The sequence below is a fragment of the Dipodomys merriami genome, unplaced genomic scaffold (assembly GCF_024711535.1).
Source record: "Dipodomys merriami isolate MVZ:Mamm:240054 unplaced genomic scaffold, mDipMer1.0.p SCAF_81, whole genome shotgun sequence".
NCBI classification, from domain to species: Eukaryota; Metazoa; Chordata; class Mammalia; order Rodentia; family Heteromyidae; genus Dipodomys; species Dipodomys merriami.
This window is the reverse complement of record NW_027206413.1, coordinates 2,633,214-2,658,771: the sequence shown is the minus strand read 5'-3', so window position 1 is coordinate 2,658,771 and position 25,558 is coordinate 2,633,214. Positions and strand designations below refer to the sequence as shown.

Genomic DNA, 25,558 nt, shown 5'->3' with positions numbered 1-25,558 from the left:
ATTCCTCTGGGTGGAAGAGGTCCTTTCCTCTTTCCTTTTCCTGAACTCAGACCCTTGAGTGTGGCACACTGAGCATCCTTTTTTATTTTTTGCTCCCTGGTACAATAGTCTTGTTTCTTGGCACTGTGCCTTTGACCTTCCAAACCTGCCAACTGTCTTTCTAAAGCCTCAATAACCTGTCCAGGGTGCTGGGGAGTAGCGGAGAGATTTAGATTCTCTACTGTATCAGAACAGCCATCAAGTTTCGTAATTCTGCCCAGGAGCTCCTTCCCTATAGGTGCCATATGCCATGATTTATACACAAACATGATTTGCCTGAGTGTGGCAGTCTGGGCCTGGAATAATTTTAATTAACGGGAAAATGGTACTCAATACACCGATTAGACCTCTTCAGGTACAACAAGATAAAAGCCTGATAATTTGGATGGAGTACCCTTCTTAAACGTCTACTCTAGGCACGGCAGCCAATGGGAAAGCCAGGCTCGCTCCCACCTGATCCAATGAGTAATTAAGAGAGGGCTTATTCTTCCCTACCTCTCCCCTCCCTCCACCCCGCTCCCCAACTGAAGCTTAACAGGTTGGTGGTATAATTTGGAGACTTTCAGGGGTGGCAGACTAAGAGCTCAGGCAAGAGCCCCAGCACTTTTTTCCAGTACCCCCAGGCACCGTGCAGCTGGGTGGGAAAAGCAGGCAAGTAAGGGAAGGAAGGCGCTAGAAGGAGGTGAGTTAAGCACTGGCTCTCAGCAAAGTTTGAGAGGCCCCGTAGCCATGAGTGATCCAGGTCCTCAGAAGAACAGCGATGGTTCTGTGTCTCGTCTGCTCAATGTGGTGGAAAGTGAGCTCCAGGCAGGGAGGGAGAAAGGCGACCCCACAGAGAAGCAGCTTCAGATCGTCCTGGAGGATGCGCCCCTCTGGCAGAGATTCAAAGACATCACTAATGAGATGATTGTGACCAAGAATGGCAGGTGAGTCTGTCTGCTGCACTGGCCCGGCCGGCGCTGGCAGGCAAGGGAGGAGAGGCCCTTGAATGTGGAAGAGGCCGCCGCTCTCCACCCAGAGGTGGCAGGGTCTGTCCGCTTAGACACGTTCAGAGAACTCGCTCACATGGCTGTCCCCCAGCCAACTTAATTAATTTTTCTGAGATCACTTGAGGAGTGGAAGAGGAAGCCACCTGCCTCACAGGCATTGTAAATGGAGAGATTCTGGGCAATCACCACAAAGAGCTGATGTCCTACATATATTTATGTAGGACATATATATATATATATATATATATATATATATATACGTATATATATATGTATTGTGTATGTATGAATATATGTGGAGAAATGCACTCAAATGTCAGGCAACAGTATTGATTTTTGGCAATGTACTCTGGCAGAGACCTGAGCTTTACTCCATTCAGATCATGTAAAAGTCAGTTCTGTCTGGAAGTTGGAAGGTTACTTATTAAGCACAGAAAACTTGCCAGAATTCTTGATTAGTGGGAGACCGAGGAGCCAAGAGGTGGGCTGGGGGACTGCTTCCTTTCACGTGTGTGTTTGAGGGTGAGTGTTCATTTGTGATGGTGTGCTTGTGAAACAGTGATTGTGAATGAAGCGATGGTAAGCTGCCTTAAACACATTTCCTTCTGTTTTTGTCACCGCAGTGAATTAAGGGTTGAAGGAAACTGAACTTTGTGGGCATTTCTTGGGTCATGGAAAGTCGGAGTAATATCTGATGTTTTTGCCTAGCAGAGGAGATGCAAATATTCTGAAATCAAATGTCACGGCTGTGCATTCACATGCGCTCAGGTGATACTCACGTAGCTTTTGCTACTCAGGGGCACAAAAGTACAAATCCCCTGCAGGCATTTTCAGCCAGGTTAGTTCAGACAGGACTCTTAGCACACCTGGAGAGAAATTTTGCTAACAGGGAAAAGTAGAAGGCTGCTGAACCTTTGGCAGGCTTCTGTCCTTATACAAAATGCTTCCGTTCCTGATGTCTTGGCTTTCTAATTTTGAATAAAAACAGCATAAGAAATAAATGATTTTTTCTCATCTAGGAGAATTATGAACTTGGGAGCTTTTGCATAATATTGAAAGGCTTTTCAAAGGGAGGTTGCACTGTAAGGGCATTTGGAAACATTTGTGGTTATCCGGGAGCAAGATTATGAACTTATATATATATATAACTGACTTAAATATAAAACTGACTTTTATATGATCTGATGACACAATTGTCAAATTTTTATTATGTATGGTTTGTAGAAAGAACTTACTATTAATGGATTGGTCTTTTGGATAGTAGTTTAAGATCCTAGCTTCAACTATCTTGCTGTCAGTGTGGCCATAGATTACAATAAAACAGTAAACAAACTAAAATATGGTTCCTATGTTTCAACAACATGAACATTTCTGAAGCATTATAAGATCCAATGAAATAATTTATAGCTGAATGTACGTTTACCATTTAAGAGTAGTGTTTATCTTTTCTCATCTAAGTAAATCTTCACCCAGTAGTTACAGTTTAAAATTCAGGTTTGAAGGAATTCATATTACCTATCTGAAAAATACCTTTTATACAAGAAGTCTGATTGTGGTCAAATGCGTCCTGTAGCTCTTCCCCTTTTTGTGATTAGAATCTTTTTCTGAGGCTCTTTAGAGCTTTGAACCCCTCAGGTTCAGATCGTTTCAGGAGGTAGAAAAGTCCCTTCCTCTTTAGAAAGAGGTGAGAAACGTCCTCAGAACGTTGGTGTCATCGATAACGAATGACAGTATAGAATCACCCTCCACCTCCTTATTTCTCAGATGAAGACATTAGTAGAACATTGTGTTCTTGACCCAGAGATTTCTTGCTTCACCTCTTCTTTACCCCTTTCATTCTCCGTCCCTCCCTCCCCGACCCATCCCTCAGGTTTTCCTTCTGCCCAGTCTCTTTTTTCCAGAGACCTCTGCCTTCCTCACCATCTCCTCACCGGATCCAGGGAGACTCGTCACCCTTCTGGTGGAGTAGATTGGAATATGTAGCTCAGTCCCTTTCGCTCTCATTTCCTGACTGACCTCTTCACTTATTTCAGGGGTGAGATCCTGTACCTTTGTGCCTCATTGTTCTGCGTAATGGCACAATTTAAGCTCCCATAGGACGGGCTGAGGAAGAGCTGAGACTTGTTTTCAAGGGGACATCTTTCATGTGTATAAATATATGCAAGCGAGAGACTTGTCTCTGACGCTGATTAGATGTTCTGTAGAGTGGATTTCCTCTGGAAATGTATTCCCTATGATCTCCAGAAACTGGGTTCCTAGCGGGACCTCTGCTCTTTCTTTCCTCTCACTTCCTTTCCTTCTTCCTACTTCTTTTCTTTACCTCCTCCTTCTTTCCTTCTGCCCTGTCTTTTTTATTTAAAACTTTTATTAAATGGATTTTAGATGTAACAGTGACAGTTGTAATACTGCTCGTTTGAGTCAGCTCTAGGGCAGCCAGCCTGGATTTCCAGGCAGCCAGCCTGGATTTCCTTTCATTTCTATCCTTTATGCTGAGGACTTGTGCTGTGTGTGACATTTCCAACAAGAGAGGCAAATAGATTACATCTCAACACTTCCTTTCTTTAATGTTAAGGTGTTCATTCATCCAGTGGGAAAATGCTGCATTTCATGTGTCTTCCCACACAATTACATGTTTTTTTTTACTTAATTTGCCTTCAGTAGGTTTAAGAGCTTTGGAGCATTTTCCGATTTTCCCAGTGTATCCCTTTGCTATCATGAATAAGTGCTGGGAATGACAGAGTTTGTACCTGGTGAGTTTCTTCTACTGAGGAGAATGCAGGAGAGGAGAAAATTAAGCTTGCACCTGCAGTGGGCTCAAGTCCAGGTTGGGAAATGGAGCCCATGATTTGTGTCCTTTGAACTTTACAGTTACAGCTAAGAGGGTCTTGTGGGCTCCTGTTACCTGCCTCTGCTGGACAATCTTCCCTCCCAGCTTCTACTCTTGGTTTTCCTCTTTGGTTTTCATGTAACTGACATCACTGCTGTCTTATACCTGCTCACTTTAACTAATCCACATCCACGCACCATGTGTATCACTCAGTATACACACACACACACACATACACACACACACACACACACACACACACACACACACACATCCCTTTGGAAAGGCTATTGTGTACTTGATGACTAACATTGTTTGGTGAGGAGATGGAGGAACGTGTTTATAAATGTGACAGTAGATGAACTGGCTGAGAGACAAGCCTAGGTCCAGTTCCAGGACCTTTAGCAAGTTGGCAGACAGTTCGTTTATTCCTGATTGGCAGAATGGAGATGCAAAAGTTCAAGACATTTCTTAGTCTACTCTTGTAGTAATCAAAACATAAAATAAAATCAACTAAACCAGGCATGGTAATGCATATCTGTACTGGGGAGACCAAGACAAAGAACCTGTCTCAAAACCAAAGGCATAAACAAAGCTAAGGTTAATTCTAAAGTTCTTGGCAGATGGAGTACTGAAGAACCTAAAGCAATGGCCTATTATTATTTTTCAGATATGACTTTCCAGGATACTTCAGTTGCTTCATTTTTATTAATAGTGTTGTTATTATATGAGTCATATAATATATGATTCATCCATTTAAAGAATACAGCACAATGGTCTTATTATTCAGAGTTATGCATCCTTTTCCACAATTAATTTTAGAAACATTTTCCATGACCTCAAAGAAAAGAACCTATATTCCTAAGCTTTTGCCTCTCATCTATTTTCTGTCTCTATAGACCTATCATCTAGTCATTTCACACAGATGGCTTCACATAATATGTGACCCTTTGTGGATGGCTTTCACTTAGCATAAAGCTTTCAAGGTTCATCTGTGTCATAGAGTTTATTCATTTGTTTTTGTGGCTGAGTATGGATATAACACACAAATATTTGGGACTTTCTACATTTTGGCTATTATGGATATTAATGCTACAAGCATTTATATGCCCATTTTTTTCCTGTGGATTTTTCATCTTTCCTGCATACATTCCTAAGTAGGGGAGGATTGCAGGCTCATGTAGTAACGCCTTATTTAATTGGACGAGAGGCAGCTAGACTGCTTTGCAAAGTGACTGCACCAGTTGGCACCCCTGTCACGTTAACATCCCCATCAGCAAAGTATGAGGTACAATTTCTCTATCTCCTCATCAACTCTTGTTATTGTCTAGTTTTTTTTCCTATTCTAGACATACTTGTGGGTAAGCAATGCCAATTCGCTGTTGTGTTTTTTGAATAACTAGAGACACTGGATATCTTTTGTTTTGACCATGTGATTATGTTTTTGTTTTATTTAGTGGTACTTGGGGCCCCGCAACTGCTAGGCAGGTGCTCTATCATTTGAGTGACACCCTCACCCTTTTGCTCCAGTTATTTTTCAGATAGGATCTTACATTTTACCAATAGCTGGCCTGGACTGTGATGCTCCTAGTTACACCTCCTATGTAGCTGGGAGTGTAGATGTGAACCATCCTGTCTGGTTTATTTGTTGAAGTAGACATCTTGATAACTTTCTGACCCGGCTGGTTTTGTGACCCTCATGACTTCTGCCTCCTGAGTAGCTGCAATCATGGCTTCTTTGAAACGTCAAATATGGCCCTGAAGGTAGAATGAAAGAAGAGATGCCACTGCATGTATTCTTCTGGGTTGGAAAGTCACGCTGAACCCTTTGAGACCTAGCATGATAGAGCTCAGAGCGTAAGAAGGACTCTGTCGTACTGGAAGTAAGGATGAGAAGTGTAATGTTCCTTCATTGTTTCCTGAGCTAGCTTGTCTCTCAGCTTCTCAGTAGAACGGGCTTCCTGGAGCCCCCAGACTGGGGTGCTTGCTCTTCCTTTCAGTGTACCCCTGTGGCATTTTGTATGACTGATGCATCTCATTGAAGCCTTGGCTCCAATGTCACTGTGCTGATGTACCTGAGGTTGCCTCATTTGGCTCTTCACCCTGTAGTATCTCACCGGGATGCTTCTCATCCTCGTGTCTGGATAGAGGTTTGGTTTGCACTCTTATGGTCCCAAACTATCTGACACATTGAGGACCACAGCCATCTCCCCAGTGCCTGGCTGCCTTGTTAGCATGTTATCTCCATGGATCTGTGAGCCCCTTTTGGCCATTGATCCTTCCGTTTGAGGAGGCATGGAACAGGCACTAAGAAATCATCCATGAACAAATAAATCTCTTAACTAGGTGTGGAGATTGGGGAAACTGAGGAAAACTATCCTTCCACTGTGGCCCAAGTATCAGCTTTCTAGAAGTCTCAATAAAGAGAGTAAACAGAGAACAGTTTGCTGACTGTAGTGAAAAAGAAGGCTAGCAGGTGGAGGGGAAAAGCATGCATTGTGCTTCTCGAGCCCCTGTGTGCCCCTCTATAAAATGGGCACAGTAATACCTTTATAGACCTAAGCAAGCCTTAAATGAAACGTAACATACCTTAAGTCCTAGGAGGAAGGACTTTGTGTGGCGTGGGGATTGAACTCAGAGTCTCACGGTTGCTAGGTAGGTGTGCTAACATTTGGGCCATGCCCCCTGCTCTTTGTTGCCTTCTTTTATGTCCAGTTGGCCTGAGGTGTGGCCCTCCTTCTTGTGCTTTCCTGCATCTCCAGGGATAACAGCCATGCACCACGCTACCCAGCCACTGAGTGATGAGGAGTCTCATGAACTTGTATGTCCAGGCTGACCTCAAACCACGATTCCCTTGTCTCTGCTTCCAAAGTAGCTAGGATTAAAGACTGGAACCACCTTATCTTCCAGCTTCTGTCCTTTTTAAAAATTTGCATGTGCAACATATTCTGATACTTCTGAACATTCGCATGTAAAGTGACAAGTATGCACATATCACATAGGTGTTATTTTTAGAAAATAAAATAATCCTTTAATCCTTTAGTAAAAGCATGGCACCAGAAGACAGAGACCTCTTATAAACAAGCCAGACTCTTGGATGTCAAAATGACCCTCCATGATCTTTTGCTTTTATGATACTTTGTAAATGGTCTTCTCTTGTCTACATGTAGCCAATATTAGGAAAATAATTGAAATATTCTGAAACATTAGAATATATAAGAAAATGATGATATGGAAACATCAAAATATATAAGAAAATAATTAAAATAAATAAGAAAACATACAATTAAAATACATATGAGAGAGTAGTCCAATACAAAACAATCCTTCTGTTTTCTCTTTTGAAGGAGGAGCAAAAGAAAAAGGAGACCAAATTCACATTGCACAGGCCGCCATCTTAGGGAAGGGTCATCACATTAACAACAGGAAAGGGAAGTCCTCTCGTGCAGGGAGATCTGAGATGGGAAACGCCATTCTCAGCCAAGATCTTCCCCCCTCCAGAAATTGCATTTACTTCACTTTCTTGACCTGGCCCATTTAAACCAATTTTCTTTTCTTGGACACACTAAGACATCCTCATAAAGCTGTCTGAAGAACTTAATTATTTCCTGTCAAGTGCTAGTCCAATGTCTGGCGCCTAATACATGCTCTGGAAATATTAGCATATTGTCCTTGCGACCTGGTCCTTCATCTGGCCAGTCTGCTCTGGTCTTCAAGCGCACCTTAGTGGACTTTGGAAGGTAGAAGCATAGTGACATCACTCTGCCTCTCTCCTGTCTGGAACATCTCTACCTTCCTTTCTGGAAGAAAGACGTCTTCACGGCCTAGGAAGCAACTGGTAATGGCTGTGAGTTCTGTAGGATCAGAAGCTAATGACTAGAGTAGCTTCTGCAATCATGCTGTAGAATCAGAAGCCAGTTTTTTTTAGGGGGGGGTAGCTTCTTCAAACATTGATGGATTTTTTTAATTTTCATTCCAGCAGATGAAAGAAAGGTCATTTGATGAACCTTTGTAGCTCAAAAAGTGTGATCCTTGAACACAAATTCCCACAAGATGCTCAGAGAAAAGACAGGTCCCTGTCATGTTAGTTTAGGCTAGACACAATCCCACACCTTTCCCTCAAAGTCCACTGTGTACACACACGTGTGTTAAAGGCTCTAAGAAGCCCTGGAGGGAAGGAGCTGGCCCTTGTCGAGCCAAGAGTTCCCCTTGGTTATTTTATCATGCAGCCATGTGTCTGCTGTAACTGCTATCACCATTACTCAGGGATGTTGTGCTTTGTGGCATTTTTGGTGAAAGGAGGGATTCTCTGAAGAAAGCCCTGCTAGAATGTGGGATCAGGTGCATCCTCTTCCAGTCCTCCTCAGGCCGATGACTGCATCAGTCATTTGGCTTTATGAGGGAGCACAACATTTTAAAGTCAAGCCCCCAACCGCAAACACATTTGTAAAGAAAACTCCGGTGGAACTGAAGCAGGTGATTTGGGCCCTGTTTATTGGGCCTCCCTTAGAGGACACATGGAGATAACACTCCGACTTCCTTCAGTGATTCTAACTATCCTTCCCTCCTCCCTTTCTCTCCCTCTCTTCCTTCCTTCCTTCCTTCCTTCCTTCCTTCCTTCCTTCCTTCCTTCCTTCCTTCCTTCCCTCCCTCCCTCCCTCCCTCCCTCTTCTTTCTCTCTCTCTGGCCTCCCTTCCTTCTCCTTTTTAAAATCTTATCTTTAAGTGGTTGTACAAAGGGGATCCCACTCAACCAATCAGTTTAGGGGTGCCATGCATCTCCATCGATGTCACCCCTTTTGTGTCTCCCCCAGGCCTTTCAACCCAGCCCTTCCCCTCCATTTTCTTAGCCTCATAGGATGCCCCTGACACTTCACGACTTTTCTCGTAGACGGATGTTTCCGGTCCTAAAGGTCAGTGTCTCAGGGCTGGACCCCAACGCCATGTACTCCCTCCTGCTGGACTTCATGCCCACGGACAGCCACCGCTGGAAGTACGTGAATGGGGAGTGGGTGCCCGCGGGCAAGCCCGAGGTCTCCTCCCACAGCTGCGTCTACATCCACCCCGACTCGCCCAACTTCGGGGCGCACTGGATGAAGGCGCCCATCTCCTTCAGCAGAGTGAAGCTGACCAACAAGCTGAACGGAGGCGGGCAGGTAGGCGCCCCCCGCACCCACCAAGAACTATCAAGGGTGCATTTAGGCAATTAGAGGGGTCCTCACCAGCCTCTTCTCCCACAGAAGCCAATTATTCCCTGAGGTCCAAATGTAAACAGGAATAAACAGCTCTTAATTGGGGCTTTCAGTTTTTAATGGACTTCCTGATGTTAAGAGAGTGAGAGTGCAGTAGTTTACTTAATCAGGGCTTCTTTTCAGGTTGGTCCTGTGTGTTGGCTTTGTACCCAGCCCCTCCCCGGGAGTGGGCCTGTGGGTACCATGGTTTTGTGAGTCGGTATCCTCTTTTTTTTTTTTGGTGTAAGTGGCATGTTGGCAATAGACAAATACTTTAATAAAAAGCTCCTCCTAAATGAAATAATTACTTCCTCTGCTTGGGCATTATGATAATTATCAATAGAATATTGAATCAGCTTTGGTTTTTCAGAAAAAAAAACTAATCCAAACAAACCTTAAATAAGGAAGGTTTTATTTAAAGTCTTCAATTAAAGTAAACATGAGGTAGGAGCTTTTCCCTCTTCAGTTCTGTGGTAGGATGTAAGTACTAGGCCCTGTGTTGGGTTATTGGTTAATTTATAAAAACACAAATTATTTGAGGGATTAGAGGCAGGGCCAGGAAGAAAAGGCTTTGACTATTTTCCTTAGCCTATGTATTTGTCAGGTCTATCTGTTGCCTGCGCTGTCTTGTGACTTCTGTTCTCTCTGAGCTTGGCTGGTAGGGAGTGGAAGAGTTAGTGTTTAGAAGGTACATATAATGCCAGCCAGGCTTTACACTACCCACAAGGTTCCAGTTCTTTATTAGCCAATTGCTATTGTCTACTTGGTTTCACAGAATGAGCCTTTCATAAGAATCATAAAGACTGGATTATATATAGCCATCACATGTCAGATCTTCTTACCCTTTAGTCTCTAGTAAAGTGTCATTGTAAGTGTTTTGAGTTTCTAAGGTTCTTCATATGGAAAGAGACATACCTAAATGGATTGATGTATACATTATTGTGATAAAATAGGAGAAAGAAGAGAACATAAAATAGGATTTAGGCAGAGCATAGAGTAAGAGCAATCTCCCTGTCTCTCTCTTCCTCTCTCTCTCTCTCCCTCTTCCCTTGCCCCCTTCCCGGCAACCTGTTCCTGACCCTAAAAAAGTCAATATCAACATACACTACTGGGAGCTCTGGGAAAAAGTGCCTGCATTCATTTCTTAGCAGTGAGGATGGAAGCGCAGACAACCCAGCATTTGCTTTGCTGGGTGGAACTGACCAAAGGCTTGCTGACCACCAGTGATAGATATGGCTTCCTTTTATCTCTATTCCCCACGTCACAGATAATGCTGAATTCTCTGCATAAGTACGAACCACAGATTCACATAGTACGTGTTGGCGGGGCGCACAGAATGGTCATGAACTGCTCCTTCCCCGAAACTCAGTTCATAGCTGTGACCGCCTATCAGAACGAGGAGGTAAGTGTGTGTGTGCACGCGTACCAACGTCACCTGGGAAAGCGTGGCAGGAGGGACAGAGGTCCTCTTATTGTATCGCCCTGAGCTCGCGTGAATGAAAGATAAGGTTTCTCGGATTCGTGAAGTTTAACCACGGGGCGGGGCGAGGGGGGGCTGCTCTCTGCTTTCTCGCCTGCTTGTGGAAGTTTGGTATGATTCAACTTGCCCTCACAGTAAGTTCACGAAGTCATCATTTTGTCTCACAGTTTTTGAGGTTCCACTTTATGATCAGGCAAGTGACCCCATTTGCTTCGGGCCCAAGGAGCACCTGGCCAAGCAAAACCACTTACTTCATGACTAGGGAGGAAAACAAAGTGAGAAGGGACAGGAGAGTCCCACAGTCACAGTCAGGAGTACATTCTCAGTGACTTCCTACAGGCCTACACGCTGAACAGCACCACCCAGGGGTCCAGCTTTACCCAATGGACCTTTGAAGGCCACTGAAGATAGGAACTATGGCAGCCCTCCATGTTCCACTGCTGCCACTAAGTCCCTGAGGTACCCTTGGCCTGTAGTGAACCAGGGATGTCCAGGAGCAGGGCAGAATGCGTGGACAGGGCTGACTGGGGCCTTTTTTTCTTGCTCTAGAAGCAAATCTATGGGGATTAATCCAAATGTATACATCGTGTGTGTGTGTGTGTGTGTGTGTGTGTGTGTGTGTGTGTGTGTGTGTGTGTGTGTGTGTGTGTGTGTGTTGATGCTATTTGACCAGTTTGTCCACTTCTAACACCTGAGCCCAGGCAGACCTTTCCCTACTTAGTAGCTTGAACACTGAGTTGTCAGGATTCAGAGCCTAGCCTGTCCATGAGTTTGTTTGGGGGTCATTCTGTCCCCAAGGGATTTCTCTGTCTCTGTGCCTCTATCTCTATATTTGTATTGGATGGTTCTAATCAGACACGAAGCAGGCAAAGGCTGGGAGTGACAGGGACAGTACTGATGGGTGGAGGGATGATGTGTTTTGCATTAATATGACCCAAAGGGTGCTTATTTAAGAATTTGGGAAATAATGGTCAACTGAATGGTCCGAGAGAGAGGTAGGGCCACCCTGTTGTACTCTCCACCGTGTTCCAACTGATAAGAAATGGAACTTAAATTAGAAGATATGCAGAAATCGTCTTGGAAAACATGAAAAAGAGAAGATTCAGCAAGGCCTGCCTCATTTCTAATGCTTCCCCCTTTTCTTTGCTAGTTTTATACATCATTTCTCATTTTTGCCACATGCCATTGTAAAATATCCTTTGTTAGGGACAGTTCAATAATGATCTAGTACAGAAGTAAGCAAATAAACCTAGGAAGAGAGGAAATAAAAAAGAATTCTTCATCAGGTGCTGGTGGCTCACCTGCAATTCTAGCCACTCAGGAGGCTGAGATCTGAGGATCAGTTCAAAGCCAACCTGGGCAGGAAAGCTCATGAGACTCTTATTTACAATTAACCACCAGAAAACCAGAAGTGGCGCTGTGACTCAAAGTAGACTGCTAGCCTTGTGCAGAAAAGCTCAAGGAGAGCAACTAGGCCCCTAGTTCATGCACCATGGGGGGACAAAAGAATTATTCGCAAGTAAGCATAAATGCTTCTATTTGTTCATGAGTGTTTGGATTTCACTAACACTTCTTGTTTTTGCAAACATAAGATAACAGCTCTCAAAATCAAGTACAACCCCTTTGCCAAGGCCTTCCTGGACGCCAAGGAAAGGTGAGTAGAAGAATTTTAGTAATGTCTTATGACTGAGTTCTCCAGGTGTGAGATTTATGAGTTCCTGAAAGGAATGAGGCTAGAAATGCTTGTATTATTTTTGATAGAAATGCACTTTCAATATTCAGATCCATGTTCAACACTCAACAAAAATTGGTCCAAATCATGATTGTCTGATCCTATTGTAGAGGGTGGGGAGAACTTCTAGCTGGTAAGGTTTTATCAGTCTTGTTTCGCTGAAGATTCTTCAATGTAGCACCACCACAAAAAAAAAAATTGTGATTGAGCTTTTTAGGGATTCGTTGATCTTTTCCTATTTGCTTCTGAACGGTATGGTTTTAATAAATGTGTGTATACGTGTGTGTGTATACATGTGTATTATCAGACAAGGTCTTGCTAAGTGGCCCTAGCTGGCCTTGAACTTGAAATCTTCCTACCTCTGCCTTCTAAGTGCCATACTGGGATTTAAGTTATTTGTGTGTCTTTACTCTTAGCTTTAAAAAAGTGAGAAAAAAGTGAGTAATGGAGGTTCATATTTCTTAGGTATGAGAAAAGAAGTTAGAAATTCTGGGGGAGTGAATGATTATGGCCACTTTGGGCCAGTGATTTACCATTTCATCTTTCCTGCCCATTCTAGGATAAAATAAAAGATAGTAGTGGGCTGGGAATGTGGCTCAGCGGTAGAGTGCTTGCCCTGAATGCATATGGCCGGCTCTGAGTTTGATTTCTCTGTACCACATACACAGAAAAGGCCAGAAATGGCACTATGGCTCAAGTGATAGAGTGCTAGCCTTGAGTACAAAGAGGCTCAGGGACAGAGCCCAGGCCCTGAGTTCAAGCCCCAGGACTGGCAAAATAAATAAATAAAAGGTAACAATACTTACTGCTTTTTCTTGACAATATCTAAAATACAAATATGCTTCCCTTTGACATTTTCAGATTTCATTGTCTGAATGTCAAAATTATCACCTATTTGTACAGCTGTCTAATATTTCTTTTTCAACTTTTTGGTGGTAGTTTGGTTTGAACTTAATCTCTGGGTAGGTGTTGTTTCTTCAACATTGCCTGTGGAATCCCAGCTCTCTGAGAGGCCCTCCGGTTGACAAATGCAGAACTTTCCTCACATTTGGGGCCTAGATAATGGAGGTAACAGCAAAATTTTAACTTCACAGAACAGTTGCCCATTTTCTTTTCCTGAAGGCAGGAGAATGCGGGAACACTTGCAGTTTTGAGATGAAGAGTAAAGGTGTTTGATGTTTTTATACTATTCCCAGGAACGTGTTGCTCTGGGAAGAGCTTTGGGGTGTACTTTATCCGGGACTTGCAGCCTGGGCTATCCCGTCTGTTTCTCTTTCAGAAACCACCTAAAAGACATTCCAGAGGTTGTTGCTGAGAGCCAGCATGTTGCCTATTCTCACTGTGAGTCGGGTCAAGAGTGTGGGAGGTGGAGGGACCACTCTGGGGTGTCTCCCTCAATATACCTACTTTTTTAAACAAGCATGACTGAACGAGACCTAGGCCGAATCAAAACCCATGACTTATTCCTGCCTCTCACGACATGTGTATGCCTTGCCAGCACTCTCACGGGGAGAGCGAGCGTGCCAAGGCTTCTCGAGGGGCTTATTCCAATCTCAGGCAGGAGGTACAGAATGCTCAAAAGTGCATTCTGGCCTTGTGTCCTGCCTTGAGACTCTCCAGTCCCTGTTCTGCATCCGCTTTAACATTTGCTAGTGTTGGAGCTGGCCACTGTTATAACACCTCAAGCAGTCTGGGGCCCCAAATGTGAGGAAAGGTCTGCATTTGTCAACTGGAGGGCCTCTCGGAGATCCGGGATTCCACAGGCAATAGTGAATGTTCCACGGGGTTCTGCTCTCTCCCTTGTCGGGGAGTCCACTGAGCCTGCAGCAGTAGCCCCAGGGCAGTACTGTGACTTAAGTAAAGTGGGTCCTCCGCTACTTTCCTGAATTTGGAGATGATCCCAGCTGCCGTTTTACAGTAATGCAGTTTTTCACTAAACCTTGATTCCTCTCCTATGCCAGGAGTAGAAGGAGAGCTGTACAGAGAAGCCCTCAGAAATCACCCCGTAAACAGGTTTTTAAAAAGTGACCTCCGATGAAAACCTTTTGTTTACTCTAAGACCACATGTAGAACCACAGCTGAATATTCACGAGTGGAAATCTTTGGCAGATTTCTTGATTTCTTGAGGTCTATACATTATGTGTGGCAAACTTCTCCACAAACTAAATGGTCTTGGGGGATACTTGAATATTGATTTGATTAATCGCTGTAGGGAAGTTTTAAGTTTTTTTTTCTTTTCCCTCTAAAGTTTCTGCCATTTTAGTCTACAATCTAAACGAACAAGAGATAGATTAACAGGACATGTGCATGCCATTATAAATGTATAGAAACTAGAGAGCCACATATAACAGAGGAGACTCAAAGAAATGGCGAGGTGGTTGAAGCTTACAAAGCATTTTGAGCTACAGAAAGAAACACGGGCTTGAGGGTGCTGGTAGCACAAATATCCTGCAATAGTGAAAGGAGGAAAATGCAGTGAAGAGAGGTTGTGTGATGTGGATGAAGCTGCACAGGTAATATAGTCTTCAGAGTAACGTGTGCCATCCTGTGGAGATAAGGCTATAAGTGCAAATCTCCCCCATTAAACGACAGCTTTCTCAGAACTGTTTTTGTGCCACAGCCCCTTTGACCAGCCATTCCATGATACGCTAAGTAAATATATTTGGCCCTGTCAGTTTTGACCCCCCTCCTCATTAGGCAGGGACCCCCTGGATCACGTGTCTACACAGCAGTGGGAAAATGAAGATGGCAAGAGGACTTGTCTGGAATGATTGAGCCCACCCTGTGTAATATGTACCTCTTATTTATATTTCTTTCTTTTTTTTTTTTGCCAGTCCTGGGCTTGAACTCAGAGCCTGGGCACTGTCCCTGAACTTCTTTTGCTCAGGGCTAGCACTCTATCTCATGAGCCACAGTGTGACTTCCAGCTTTTTTTGTTTATGTGATATTGAGGAATTGAACCCAGGACTTCATATACTCTAGGCCAACACTCTACCACTGAAACACCTTCCCAGCTCTTATTTATATTTCAAAAGTATTTAAGCAATGTAGTAGGTTCCATTATCCAGCTCCATTACAACAGTGTAGAGGTCCAAGTGACAGAGTCTAGTCTAAGCACACTCTGGTCCTCTCTGAATTTCCAGCAGTCATGCTTGCTAAGATCTGGAGAGAGAACAGAACTCCTGTTTCAGAGCCCTCGTTTCTAAGTCTCAGTTGTGCCGAGAATTCACCTGAAGGAGAGTCTTCTGTTCAAAATCTTCATTAGTACCTATGATACCTTTTGCGGCTTTTGTGATTGTCCTGCAAAAGTGCTTGCTGTTGAGGTACGCAAGACCAGCTAGCTCTCTCCCTTCCCTGAGCTCTCAGGAGTCTATTAGTGGGTTGGTGATGGAAGGCATCATCTTCCCCGTGAGTGGACAGAGACCTTTCACTCCATGTAACCACATTCCAAGCCCCTAGTAGCTACAGACCATTATTACATGTATACCTGGTGCCCCCTTGGCTAGTGTCTACCTACGTCAGTATCTTCTTAATTTTTGCACTTCTGTTAATGTTAACAATTCGATTGTATTTTACATAGCTGGATCCCAGCATTTAAAAGTGACTTTCTATCCTGCTAGGACTTGTTACCTATCTTCAGAGAAGTCAGGTCTCCTGCTCATGGGGAAGGGAAGGGCGGCAGTATAGTAGTTTCTGCACAGGGACAAGCATCAGTGTCATTCACAAGAAACAGCCATGAGAAGAAGCTGGTCATCTGAGTTTTGGTGTAGGAGCCTCTGTGTCTTCCTCTTGTCTATTCTAGTGGGAGGCTGGATCTTCTCCAATCCGGATGGCATGTGTGCGGCCAGCAACACCAATTACCAGTATGCTACTCCTTTGCCTCTGCCTGCTCCGCATGCCCACCACGGCTGTGAGCACTATTCTGGTCTCCGAGGACACCGGCAGGCTCCCTACCCTTCTGCCTATATGCATAGAAACCACCCTCCCTCAGGTGTGTGGCTCTGGTGAAACCCTTGGGCATGAGCTGGGGGAGGGGAGGAAGAAAAATGGATAAACCACTATTGAAGTATATGGAACCTCTTCTATCTATCTATCTATCTATCTATCTATCTATCTATCTATCTATCTATCTATCTATCTCACCTCTTATTGTTGTATTGTCATTTTATATGCCAGTATTTGATGGTATGATTATGATGGTATTAGTGCTCTATTACTATGTCATGGAGCACCCAGTTGGCTAGATTCTAATGGGGGTGAGAGGCCTTGTTCCAGGGTACTCATTTACAGAGCAGTGTCAAGCTGATCTCTAAAATCTAAGGCAATTTGTGGGGTCTGAAATTCAGTCTTTGCTTTTACATGGATCTTGCCTGAGGTTGCATTCATGATTCAGTCCAGGGACTAGTGGGTCAGGGCTGCAGCATTATTAGGAAGCTCCCTAGGGAGCTGAATCCCACCCCATTAAGGCCATACCTGATTCTGATTCAATTGGAATCAGCAAACTCAATCTTTTTACAGCCTGATTTCCCTTCTCCTCTCCTTTCTTGTCCTCTCCTCTCTCGCTTTTCTCTATTTCTTCTCCTCTCCTTTCCTCCACTCTCCTCTTTACCCCTTTACTCCCTCAACCTCTCTTCCCCTCCCCTCCTTCCTTTTATTTTTCTTGTTTCTTCTTTCCTTTTGTTTGGTATATGCCAGTACTGGGGCTTGAACCCAGGGCCCGGGTGCTGCCCCTTAGCTTTCTTGCTCAAGGATGACACTCTTTTCAGTTAAACCACAGTTGCACTTCTGGCTTTTGGGTGGTTGGTTGGAGTCTCACAAACTTTCCTGCCCTGCTGATTCGAACCTCAGTCCTCAGATCTCAGCCTCCTGAGTAGCTGGGGCATGAGCCATTCAAAACCCAGTTTCCTAATGTTCTTTTAAGTTGGCTCTCTTATTAGTGAGCCTTTTTCTTCATTGACTGTTGTCTTGTCTCCTTTTTCTTGTGAAAGCCCAGACCTTGCCTGGCTGTGAGGTTTGTTTATGTAAAAAGAAGATGAAAAGAAAGGCTAATTTTTTAATTCAATTATTCAGGTAACAAATATGTATTTGTTTGGGCCAGGCTCTGTTGTAAGCACAAACGTACACAAAAGGATAAAATACCCTACCTTTATGGAGGTGTCCTTCCAATGCAAACAGACCACCAGTGAATACAGTTCAAGGACTGGGAGATGCCCCCTCCCTCCTCAGTGACACTCCAAGCTCTGTGTTTGCAAAGAGCTTCCTGTCCCTCTGTCCCACAGGTTGGGACTTCTGAGACCCTCAATAGCTGCTGCCAGGACGGGAGACATGTGGCTTAATGGTGTTGGAAGCTATAGCAGTGTTTCCTTCTAGTTTCACATCCTTTCTGTGGTTTGCACATGTAACTCCTCTTCCGAGCATCTGCCAGGCCTCAGGTTCGTTCAGGCAGTGGGAAGAGGAAAGCAGTTCAAGCACAGACTCTCCAGAAGAAGCTCAGTGTTACAAAGATACACACAGAACTGATCATAATGCAATGTAGTGAGTGCTCCAACATGGTTCCCAGAGCTGCAGCATCCCCTGGAAACTTGCTTGGGCTCTACTCTTGGACCAGAGCTTGCATTTTAATAGGATCCCCAGGTGACTTATGAGCACATTAAAGTTTGAGAAGCAATCTATAAAGCACTCAAACCAAGATGCTATGGGAATGAAAGAAAAAGAGCAACTACATCTTCCTGGCAGGGCAGAGAAGGTCACCCAGGAGCCTGGAAGGATGAGTTAAAAGAGAGAGATGAGCGAGTACAGGAGCAAAAGACAGATGCTGCGACACAGGCTTTCCAAGGAGAGGAAGTGCTGTGAGTAGACACTAACAAGTGAAAGGCTCTGAGTTGTCAGATGAGGACCAGAACGTGTAAGGGGCGCTGGGAGCAAGGGAACAGCTGGGAGACGCAAAAGCTAAGCTAAAGAGATTGGCAAGGGCTAGATTATGGAAAGAATCAGCCTGACCCCGGGCCCGGGCTCAATCTGTGCTGCTCCCACAGAACGCCCGAGTTGGGGTAATTTGTAAAGAACAGGATTAGATGAGGGATCTCTTTCTGGCTGACACAGTAGTAATCATTTCATGGATGAGGCAGGGGAGGTGGAGGAGAGAGCGGGAGAGAGAGGCTAAATTAATAAATTCAAACTTTTGTGAAGAACCCACGAGTACAAAAATAGCAGCATTATTCATCCAGGAGGGTTCTGAAAGGTCTCACTTTCTCAACATCATTGACTGGCACAGGGGATTCATTTCCTAACACACGAAGAATGTATTCAAACCATAGCACCAGGAATAGACATTGGAACCTTCCTTCTCTCTCTCTCCCTCTCTCCTCTTTCTCTCTTTCCTTTGTTATTTCTTCCCTCTTTTTTCTTCTTTCTTGCCTTGGATACAAATGCATAAGGAAGAATTTTTTTTAAAATACAAGACACTTCTTTCTTCTTCCATCAAAGTGTATATTTAAGGCAAACAACATGATATTATGATACACATATTGACATAGGCCCAGCAAATTAATATATCCATTTTCTCATACAGTTACTTAATTTTTGTCCAGGTAGGAGCACTTGAAGTTGTCGCTTAGTAAAGTTCCACAATACAATGCAACATTTTTTGTTGGTAGTAGGGCCTGAACTCTGGGCCTGGGCGCTGTCCGTCAGCTCTTCAGCTCAAGCCTAGCTCTCTACCACTTGAGCCACAGCGCCACTTCCAGCTTTTTCTACTTATGAGGTGCTTAGGAATCAAACCCAGGGCCTCATGCATGCAAGGCAAGTGCTCTACCACTGAGCTACCTTCCCAGTCCCCCCCTTTTTTTTGTCAGTCATGAAGCTTGAACTCTGGGCACAGGTGCTATCACTGAGCTCTTCAGCTCAAGGTGAGCACTCTACCACTTCCGGTTTTCTGGTGGTTACTCAGAGATAAGAGTCTCACAGACTTTCCTGCCCAGGCTGGCTTTGCACTGTGATCCTCAGATCTCAGACTCCTAAATAGCTAGGATTACAGGCGTGAGCCACCAGCACCCAGCTACAAACCCACATTGTGTGTCCTTTGGTCTCATCTTGTTTCTGTTCCTCTCACCCTGTTCTACTCTCTGCTTGTATGTATTCAGCCTTTTTAGATTGTTTAAATTTAGATTGTTTAGATTAGTGAGTTCATGCTGTCATTTTTTTTTCTTGAGAGAAGACTCTTGTAGAGAATGGTTGAGGAGAACACAGTCCTGGACTTCACAAATGTCTTCTGGACACTGGCAGACCTTGGAGGTGCTGTAATGGTTCATCCTTGAAGGGGAGTGTGCTATCATGAGTTAGATATGTGTCTCAAAGGGCAAATCATCCTCTCCCTCTGAGTCCCAGGAAGTTGTTGCTGTGGTGACTGTAAATCAGAACTAGCGTGTGGTTAGTATTCAGAAAACCTGAGCTCCTTCCTCTTCTATTTCTTTCAGAAGCTACTAATGACCTCTTGTGCCTGTGGCACAACCAGGGATAATGTCATTGGTCACTATTTTATATGTCCCATTAATTGAATTAATTACTATTATTCCTCCAAAGTGAATTTGATAGAAAGCTCAAGCAATAATCTGCAAGTTTTCTCAGGAACAGACAACTGGACTTCCTTATCCTCCACACCCCATACCAGCATCCTGACTGTACCCCACACCAATGGACCAATCAATCCAGGACCCAGGTAAGACCAGCCTTGCCATGTGCTCATGGAGCTTTATTGTAGCAATGAGATTTTGCATATTGTTTTTGAAGTAGCTCAGTCTAAGCTGTCGTCCTGACTTCTACTGCTAGTTAGTGAATATGACAACAGGATGACATCTTGAAGTTGGAAAAGGGGTGGAGAGCAAGCACTTACTCTTTCTTTTGTAGCTACAGCATTTCATATTTAAAAGGGGAAAAAACCACTGTGGCCCAGGTTCATTTGTCTTGAACTAATATAAGATATTTATTGATTATAGGGACATCAATGGGAAATTTGAATTTATACAAAGAAATCAAGAACTTTGATTATCCATATTCATACAAGCTCCCCATTCTAAAAGGACACATGATGGTTAACAATTCTGGCAAAAGTGCTAAGTGTAGGACCTGTGATATAAATCTCACACCAGAGACTTAAATTTTGTTCTGGCTTCTTGAAGTCAGAATATCATCATGGTAGAGGAATGGAGAAATGAACCCTGGAGTTTGATAGATGTGATTTTTGAGTCCCAGATCTCCTCCTTATTGGTTTTGTGACTTTGGGAAATTTTTTTAGTCTTACTGGATCTTCTTATCCTAACATAAAAAATAATATAAGGTCCAGTGGCTCACTCCTGTAATCCTACCTACTGGAGCTGAGATGAGGATCAGAGTTGGAAGCCAGCCTGATCAGGAAAGTCTGTGAGACTCTTATCTGCAATTAACCACTAGAAAACCAGAAGTGGCTCTGCGGCTTAAATGGTAGAATACTACTAGCCTTGAGCTCCCAGACAATGCCTAGGCCCTGAGTTCAAGCCCTATGACTGACTAAAATAAACACATTAATAATAATAATAATAATAATAATAATAATAATAATAATAATAATAATAATAAAAGATCTAATGTGTAGGGCTTTGGTAAAAATCAAAATGAGAAAATTCATTTAATTGCTTTGTAGGCAGTAATATTCTGTGTCAGTGTCAGCTATTAAGTTCAACATGGATCTGCAGAATTTTGAGATGGTAAAAAGGGATTAACAATTGAAAGACAGAACTAGAACAGGCGTCAGATAAATATGATTTTTTAGAACTAGAAAAAGGAAGAAAATGTGATGTCTGCCTTACAGCGGTTCCTCTCATACCTTGTATGCCAGCATCATCTTGGGAAAATTCAAATGCAGAATCTGAATCTGGCTAGAAGGAAGGTCTGCATTTCTTCTATTGTGGCAGTTGCAGGGCTTGAACTTGGGGTCTAGGCACTGTCCCTGAGCTCTTTTGCTCAAGGCTAGCACTCTACCACTTTAAGCCACAGCGCCACTTCAGTTTTCTGGTAGTTAATTGGAGATGAGAATCTCACAGACTTTCCTTCTTGGGCTGGCTTGGAACCTTGGTCTTCAGATCTCAGCCTCCTGAGTAGCTCTGGTTACAGACTTGAGCCACCAGCGCCCAACTGAGATCTGCATTTCTAAAAAGCTCCCAGATGTTTGCCGCTGCTGCTGCTCATAAGTGTCTGGAGCTATGGTGTCCACCGTGACCCCTGAAGACCCGAATCACAGCTAGTCCAAACCGAGATGGGCAAGTCCTGATGCACACACCGCACGTCCAAGACGTAGCACGAAGCGAAGACTAGAAATCTCAACAACACTTGAAAAACATCAGTGTATGTTGGGATGATAGTATTTTTGAATATTTTCAGCGCTGTAAAATATTAACCAGTTATATTTCCCCATTCTCCTTTCTAAATGTGGCTCTTGGACGCTGTCAGCTGGGGGCTGTGGCTGGCACATGGGACTCGCGTCTGGTTTCTGTAGGACAGTGTTGGCCAGGGACATTCGGGAAGGACACTGACTGGGGCTGTGGTAGGAAGCGTGGAAGCGAATGAACAGGCAGGTCCTCGAGACTATGAAACAGCCAAGTACCAAGTCCTCTAGGAGATACTTACAGAAATCATCCACACGCTCAAAGACATCGTAAGACATGACCAGGAATAAATCAACCTTTCCTGACGGAGAAACCGAACTCCTTAGTCTGGGGGGGTTCAGAGTAACTATTCTGAGGTTGCCCCACTCACTGGCCCAGGGGGAATTCGAAGTGTCTTTAGGAGATTCTGACCTGTCTCAGAGAGCTGAGAGTCTGTGGTCAAGGATATCTGCAGGGCCTGAGGTGTGGCACCAGATAGAGAAAATCAGAGTTTCCTCTGTGGCATGTTCAACTCATCCTGATTCCATAAGGATTTTGTTAAAGAAAAAGGCACACGTTCAGTAGTATCATTAGATAGCTGATTATCAAGCAGTGGAGAAACTCTTAAAAGGTCAGAACGTGGAGATGGCTTAGAAGGTTGGGCTTGTTCACATGCATATGAGCTCTGTGTTAGCATGCCAACTTGGCTGCACATTACAACTACCTGGGAAGCTTGAAATAAAATCCTGATACCTAGGCTGTGTGCCAGGAAGGACTAAGTCAGGATGCGGGAAGGAGGCGTGGGCTAAAGAAAGTGGTTCAGCTTCCTAGCCTTTCTACCAGGGTCCAGATCTGGCAGATGAAGACCAGGAATGCAAGCATTAATCCTAACAACGAACATTCACTGAGTGTCATATATTAGGAGCTACTTACCTGTTGCTTATTGAAAATATTTTTATTCTCTTTAAGCTGCTCACCTTTTAATCTTTATTAGAACATTTCTGAGTTGTATAAAGTCACAACTTCATTTATTTATTTATTTATTTATTTATTTATTTATTTATTTACTTGTCCTTTATTTTCTTGGTGCTGGTACTGGAGCTTGAATTTGGAGCCTCATGCTCTTGCTTAGCTTTTTTCTGCTCCAGGCTGGCTGGTTCTCAACCATTTGAGCCATACCTCCACTTTGGGCCCTTTTCCTGGTTAGCTGTGGTTAAAGAGTTTCTCAAATTCATCTGCCTGGGCTGGTTTTGAACTGATATCCTCAGATCTCAGCCTTCGGAGTAGTTAGAATTATAGGCATGAACCACCTGTGTCTGGCTCACTCTGATTCTTTAAGATTCAGAAGCTGAGACTTGGGTTGGGTGTGGTGGCTTATGCCTATAATCCTGGCTGTTTGTGAGCCATGTGTGAGTGGAGATCAGGAGAATCAAGGCTAAAGGCAAGCTGAGTTAAAAGAAGTTAGTGAGATTCTATCTGAACATCAAACCTGGGTGTGCGGCACACACCTGTCCTCCCAGCTTTGTGGGACTCATAGATAGGAGGATCGCAGTCTAAAACCAGTCCTGGGCAAAAACACAACACTCTCTGAAAACAGTAAAAGCAAAAAAAAGAACTAGAGGTGTGGTTCAGGTGGTAGAACATCTGCCTATCAAGGTGTGACTTGATTTAAATTCAAATCCAGGAAATCCACCAAAACAGCAAAAATAAAAGAAGCATGAAAGAATGAAAGCAGCTCAGACTGGGAGGACTTAGCTAATTTGACCAGGTTCACGAAGCCAGTAAGTGGTAGCACTAGGATTCACACCCGGGGCTTGTGGCCGCAGAATCCTGGTTTTACTAAACCACGTTTCCTTCCTTGACCAGAGGGAAGTCTTAGTCACAGACTGCCTGGTTCGCTAGTCTTCTTCTCATGGCCCCGCTCGTTTTAAGTAGGCTGCAGAGGAGTGGAATGGTAGCTTTAAACTGGCATCAGGCTCCAGGTCTCAGGACAGCTGACTTGGTTCTCATTCCACGAAACCCATGCTACCCTCCTTAAAAACACAGCCATGACTGGAAACCTGCTTCCCACCAGTGCCCTTCTCGGTGCTGCGGGGTGCCTGTCGGGCAGTTCTTCACCTCGGTGCTTCTAACCTGCCCTCTTCCTCTGTCTCTGCAGCCCTTATCCGTGCCTCTGGACCGTCAGCAACGGGGGCGGGGGCCCTGCGGGCTCAGGCCCAGAGGTGCACCCTGGCACCCCCGGCGCGTTCCTCCTGGGTAATCCAGCCGCCACGCCGCCCTCTTCAGTGCTCCCCAGCCAGGCTCCCGCTGCGGCCGGGGTGGAGGTCTTGGGAGAGCCCTCGCTGGCCAGCATCGCCGTCTCCACCTGGACCGCAGTGGCCTCTCACCCCTTCCCAGGTTGGGGTGGCTCCGGTGGGCGCCATTCCCCCTCATCTCTGGACAGTTAGGCAGGTTGCTAAGAGCCTCCATCAGCAGAGAACCTTCTACACCCTCCATCTGCTGATTCCAGTGCATTAGACAGAAGGGTCTCTTCATCCTGTGGGCTGGGGAGCCAGGTGGGTTATTCCGGAAGTCCTCTGGGAGGTGATTGAATTTGGATGATGTCAGTTATGTCACTCAATCTCTCTCCATCTTGTCCCCCGGCACTCCCATTTCTCTGAGCTGACACGTGCCGTGATGCTTGCATCATGGCTGAGTTCCTTCCTCGTGCTCCGCCCCCCTCCCCCAGTGGATCTGGAAAGCCTCACTTCCTTTTCTCTGGAGGTGACGGATACCTGCCACGTGAGTTCATAGTTCGCCTAGTAAGGAGCTGCTTCCTGTCTGGGGGCAGCCTGGGAAAGTACCCGTGGCCAGACCAAGGGAGGGTGTGATTCCCTACAGTTGCCAAGAAAGAAACAGAGAATCTTGGGAGTCTGAGTTCGGAGGATCGTGGTTTGAAGCCAGCCTGGGCCCGAAAGTCCATGAGCCTCACAGCTACAATACACTACAATAAAATGCCAGAAGTGGTGCTGTGGCTCCAGCGGTAGAGTATGAGCCTTGAGCAGAAGAAGTGCAGGGAGGTGCTAGTACCCAGGCTCTGAGTTCAAGCCCCAGGATTGGCCAAAAGAAACAACAGGGAAAAAGAGAATCATAGGTTATTCATGGTGGAGAACTTGGCATTGAAGTCCAGTCATGCGCTCCCTCACTGAGACACCTCAATGGCTGGCCATTACCTACAGAGTGCAGTCAGACCTCTGATCCCGAGAGCTTCTGCCACCCTCCCACCCTTCTCCAGCTCTACTAGCCCTTCCAGCCCCTAGTACGGTCTAGGCAGACGGCTCTCTCTGCTCTGGACACCCACTGCCCTTGCCTTCCTCCACTCTTCCCCAGAACCTAGCATGTCCTCTCTCTCCTCCCACCGCTGAGAATCCTCCTGTCAAGGACTAACCAAATCACCCTCTGCTACACAGCCAAATACCACGTGCTGCGTTAGTCGCCTGAGTGAGCATAGCTGATCTTCTGTAAATACCACGTGCTGCGTTAGCCTCCTGAGTGAGCATAGCTGATCTTCTGTGCCGCGCCTTGCCTACCATAGGTGCCAAATAAACATTTGCTGAGTTGACCTGGTGTGAATTGCCTATGTGCTCCAAGGACCGCTCGGAGCTCTCTGGAAGGCAGAGCTCAGAGACCTGTGTCCCCGGGCGCCGTATTATGTCTCTGAGGGCCCAGGGACATGCTGGGGCTACCCTGGCTCCTCCCTGGTTATGAGACAGGATCAGTCGTCAGTGGCTGATAATCATCTATGGGGAAAGAACACAGTTGCATCCCACATGCCAAATATAACTCCTTGGCTGTCTCTCGGGATAGGCCAACCAGATTCTTAA

At 44.8% G+C, this 25,558-nt stretch overlaps 1 protein-coding gene across 1 annotated transcript; it reads left to right on the top strand.

The window, feature by feature from the left end:
- Window positions 1-554: 554 nt before the first annotated feature.
- On the top strand, window positions 555-24,258 carry LOC138819666 (T-box transcription factor TBX19). The gene is made up of 8 exons (XM_070011156.1): window positions 555-965; window positions 8,746-9,010; window positions 10,353-10,487; window positions 12,158-12,219; window positions 13,577-13,638; window positions 16,100-16,288; window positions 19,879-20,014; window positions 23,854-24,258. The coding sequence occupies exons 1-8, from the start codon at window positions 769-771 to the stop codon at window positions 24,140-24,142; spliced, it is 1,335 nt and encodes a 444-aa protein (XP_069867257.1). The 5' UTR covers window positions 555-768; the 3' UTR covers window positions 24,143-24,258.
- The last annotated feature ends 1,300 nt before the right edge of the window (window positions 24,259-25,558 follow it).

What these genes read in the sequence shown, in the direction of transcription:
- LOC138819666 (XM_070011156.1), top strand. Translation starts at nt 769, where the DNA reads ATGAGTGATCCAGGTCCTCAGAAGAACAGCGATGGTTCTGTGTCTCGT. An exon ending in TTCCTGGACGCCAAGGAAAG is followed by an intron (nt 12,220 to 13,576) that starts GTGAGTAGAAGA and finishes TTTCTCTTTCAG; the next exon opens with AAACCACCTAAAAGACATTC. An exon ending in GCATGTTGCCTATTCTCACT is followed by an intron (nt 13,639 to 16,099) that starts GTGAGTCGGGTC and finishes TGTCTATTCTAG; the next exon opens with TGGGAGGCTGGATCTTCTCC.